Here is a 4,734-nt window from a genome sequence, read left to right on the forward strand (position 1 = left end):
GAAAAAAGGCTCACTGGAAACCCAGTAGAACTCTCTATCACGTGATTTTATCTAAGGCCACGATTGGACGTAATGCTCCCTTAGCAAGCAGAACATGGGGACAATTGCTGCGCAAATAAGAACCAATCAGGATAGTGGACAGAAGGGACCAAGGCAGCCGAAGGCTAGATGTTAGCAGCTTCGTTATCATTTATGATTGAATGCCCGAGAGAGAGGTTTCACTACACTTTCCTTAAAGCCTGGTACTTATTCGACTTCTTTTGCCGAACCGCTACGTGACGGGAACGCAAACACATCAACACCGATTCTCAAGCGGTGGTGGGAACCCCCTCCCCCACACGCACGCACGCACACACACACACACACACACACACACACACACACACACACACACACACACACACACACACACACACACACACACACGGTAGGTTTCTTACAGTTTTCGTCTACTAAATCCACTCACAAGACTTTGGTCTGCTCGCAGCTGTAGTAGATGACACTTACCCAAGGTGCCACGCAGCGGAACTGAACCCGGAACCATATGGTTGGGAAGCGAGCTGGCAGAAACGTTAGCATGCCGGGCGAAATGCTTAGCGGTATTTCATCTGCCGTTACGTCCTGAGTTCGAATTCCGCCGAGGTCGACTTTGCCTTTCATCCTTTCGGGGTCGATAAATTAAGTACCAGTTACGCACTGGGGGTCGATGTAATCGACTAATTCCTTTGTCTGTCCTTGTTTGTCCCCTCTATGTTTAGCTCCTTGTGGGCAATAAAGAAATAAGAAACGTTAGCACGCCGGTCGAACTGCTTAGCGGTATAACAGCTCTGTGAATTTTTGTGAAAACTGCTGTGTTACTCTGTGAAAACTGTGTGAACTACTGTAAGTTGTCTCTGTGAATAATTGTGATTTTTGTGGAATTATTGTTGTTACGTTTCACGCGAGCCGCTGCATTTTCCCCCAGCTATGGCGAGTGGTAGTGTCTCCAGTATGGAGAGCTACGCCAGGGCCACTGCGGCGAATAAGCTAGTGCCGCTGGAAACCAAGTTGATCAAGTTGGATATGGAGGAGGTGAGCAGAAGCAGGAATTTGATAGAAGTAGAGTGAGACTCATACAAATTGTTCTCCACAAAAGAGACCAAGGAAGACAAAATTCTGAGGACAGTTGTGTATCGTACACAGGCTGTCGAAACCTGTAAAATTGAAATGGTGACGGAAGAGGAAATCGAGGAGTGCCTGGGTGAAATTGTGAATGAAGCCACGTACATCAGCAGAGGAAGAAAGTGCGGTACGGTAGAGGTGAGGTTCGCCACTATAGAAGAGGCAACCAAGCACGCGACCAACATTTTAAGAAGTACAAAAATAGCATTACTACCAAGTTATAGAGGAAGAAGAAGTGTGAGAATACGTATTCCCAGAGTTACACCAGAAATTAAACCAGAGTGGTTGGTTGCAACAGTGCTAGCTGCAACCAAGGAGGATCCGGAATTGGGACCAGTGGTGGAATCAAAAGTGCGCAACTGGTGGGGATTTGGACTCGAAATGTGGCTTTTTGCCACATTCGAGGACATAGAAAGAATTCCCTACCAGATAGAAGTGGAGGATGAGAGAACGTTAAATATTGTAGTCGAAGGAAGGAAACCAAATTGCTACATATGCGGGGAAAGAGGTCATATGAAGACCAAATGCCCCCTATATGAGTTCACACAGCCACAACAAGAGAAAGCACAAGTAGAGGAGGAAAACATTGTAGACCACACCGAGGAAATGAACGAGAGATAGAAGTGTGAAACAGAGAAAACAAAGGAGAAGAACGAAAATGGAGCTACTAACCCTAAAAAGCGAAAGAAAAATAAGTCAAAGGAACGGTCAACAGAAAACAAAAAAGAGATAGAAAAGCCAGAAACTAATAATGTACAAGGAGAGGAGGAGAGAACGAATACAGATATGAAATACAAGGGGGTTTTGATAAAGTACGAGAAGAGCGAGCAGATGGAGAGAAAAATCGCGAAGTTGGAAGAAATAATAAGAGTGAAGATGCCAGAGAAATGTGCTGAGAAATGCATTTTGATACACGAGGAAAACTACTGGGAGTACATAAAAGAATTTGGTGAAAATATAACAACGATAAGGGTATGGTTGGTGGAGACAACACCCCCTAGAACTGATTATTGCTGTTGATAAGGACACAAGTAACAGTGATTAATGGAAGAAAGGTAACGCGAGTGTTTCAATTTTTTGGGGGTTGCAAAACCGTTAAAATGTTTACATGATGTTGAACGTAAAAGTGAAAAACTGGATAAATGTAACCACCCGACTTTGGGGTACGAGTGGACATTGCGCTTCATTTTTTCATTCTTGCATACTATCATTTTATTTTAATTTTTCTTCTACTATTATCATTCGCTTTTTGTAATTTTTAGTTCCCCGATTTTATGTTTGTTGCGTTTTGTACTGTCTTTATGTTTTGTGATGTCTTAAAAAAAATTCTTTGTATAGCCCTTTATGGGTAATAAAGAAATCGGTATTTCGTCTGCCGCTACGTTCTGAGTTCAAATTCCGCCGAGGTCGACTTAGCCTTTCATCCTTTCGGGGTCGATAAATTAAGTACCAGTTACGCACTGGGGTCGATGCAATCGACTTAATCCCTTTGTCTGTCCCTGTTTGTCCCCTCTATGTTTAGCCCCTTGTGGGCAATAAAGAAATAAGAATCGTTAAGCACGCCGGGCAAAATGCTTAGCGGCATTTCGTCCGTCTTTACGTTTTGAGTTCAAATTTCATCGCGCCGACTTTGCCTTTCATCTTTTTCGGGGTCAATAAAATAAGTATTAGCTGATCACTCGGGTCGATGTAATCAACTTACCCCTGTCCATGAAATTGATGGCCTAGTGCCAAATTTGAAACCAGTATTAAGGCGGCGAGCTGGTAAAATCGTTAGCGCGCCGGGCAAAATGCTTAGAAGCATTTCGTCCGTCTTTACGTTCTGAGTTCAAATTCCGCTGAGGTCGACTTTGCCTTTTATCCTTTGCAGGGTCGACAAAATAAGTGACAAAAATGTTTCGGAAAAGGGTTTTTTTAAACTCTGTCGATAGAGACAGTCTCTTTTTTTTCTGTGAATGTCCACAGAACGCGATAGGGTCCAGTGTAGGGAGGTGTGAGCGGTCCCTTGACAGCGTCATTTCTTACAAAGACGTGAGTCCAGGTAGAAATATCTAGAGGTACTGCAGAGGAAATAGACTGGTTACGAGGAAGCATCGGTAGCAGGTCAGCAAAGAATGACCTGAGTCGCGTGACGTAAGATGTGGGGTCCGCATTCGGTAAGTCGACGCGCGCCAATATTTGTCCAAGAAATGCTAAGGTGGTGCCATACAGGAGCTCAGCAGAGGTGTAGCCTAAGTCCTCCATGACAGCTGAGCGGCACCCTAGCAGAACAATGGGGAGAAACTCGGACCAACGATGAGGGTCAGGAGCCGTGCGAACAGCGGCTTTAGGCTGTCGGTGGAATCTTTCCACCATTCCATTCGCGGTGGGATGGTAACTGGTGGTGTGGATGTGATGAACTCCGAGCAATCTCGAAAGCTCACGGAACAGACACGATCGGTAGTAATTCTAGAGGGTACTCCGAAGCAAGATATCCACCCAGAGACGAGTGCTCTGGTGACTGTTTCCACGGAAATGTTCACGAGGGGGATGGCTTCTGGCCATCTGGAGAAACTGTCGATGCAAGTCAATATATAAGTAAATCCGCGACTGACCGGCAGGAGACGACAATGCACCAATAAGCAGGCGAGATAAGGCGTCGGCGGGGATGTTGTCAGTGCCAGCGATATGTTGAATGTCACTAGTAAACTGTGATATGTAGTCCAAATGCCTCGTTTCTCTGGGCGAGTACCGGTCCGTTTTTGCAAAGAGAGTGAACGTTAGCGGTTTGTGGTCGGTGAAACTCGCGAAGTCTCTACCTTCAAGAAGATAAGAGAAATGCTTCACCGCCAGGTAAATTGCTAAGAGCTCTTTATCAAATATACTATATCTCATTTCAGCATTTTTCAACTGTCGTGAGAAAAATGTTAATGGTTGGCATTGGCTATTTACGGATTGCTCTAAAACTGCCCCATATAGCAGATGACGACGCGTCGACAGTGATAATCTTGCATCCGGAGCAGGATGGGCGAGGAAGGATGCCTGAACAAGGTCAGATTTGACAGATTCAAAAGTTTGGATGGCTGTTGGAGACAGCGTTATCTGTGCGTCTTTCGTCCGTTGATCTTGCAGATGCTGGGTCAAGGGAAGCAACTTCTCCGCACATTTAGGAATGAAGCGACGATAATAATTAATTAAACCAATAAAATTTCTGAGCTGTTTTAAGGAAACAGGAGGAGACAAGCGTTTGATGGCTTCCACTTTAGAGGGAAACGGACGAATACCATCGGCGTCAATGAGATGTCCCAAGAATTCCAAACTCGTAGAACCGAAGACACACTTAGCCGGGTTGATCTTCACATCATAGGAACGTAGGCGCTTGAACAGCTGAGTAAAGTGTCGGAGGTGCTGGTCTGGAGTACCCCTGGCGATTAAAAAGTCATCGACGTACGTGAAGACAAAATCCAACCCACGAACGACCTCATCAACGAACCTTTGGAACGCGCCGGCCGCATTACGAAGTCCAAACGGCATGGACAAGAATTCAAACGCTCCAAAAGGTGTGGTGACAGCTGTCTTTGGTATGTCGTCGGG

General features: G+C 45.3%; 1 protein-coding gene across 1 annotated transcript; it reads right to left on the minus strand.

Annotated features, from left to right (window-relative positions):
- Window positions 1–3,075: 3,075 nt before the first annotated feature.
- On the minus strand, window positions 3,076–3,516 carry LOC106881145 (uncharacterized). The gene has a single exon (XM_014931423.1). It carries the CDS (start codon window positions 3,514–3,516, stop codon window positions 3,076–3,078), a length of 441 nt encoding a protein of 146 aa, XP_014786909.1.
- Between the last annotated feature and the right edge of the window lie 1,218 nt (window positions 3,517–4,734).

Source organism: Octopus bimaculoides, chromosome 4 (genome assembly GCF_046866305.1).
Source record: "Octopus bimaculoides isolate indiv1 chromosome 4, ASM4686630v1, whole genome shotgun sequence".
In the NCBI taxonomy this organism is placed as follows: Eukaryota; Metazoa; Mollusca; class Cephalopoda; order Octopoda; family Octopodidae; genus Octopus; species Octopus bimaculoides.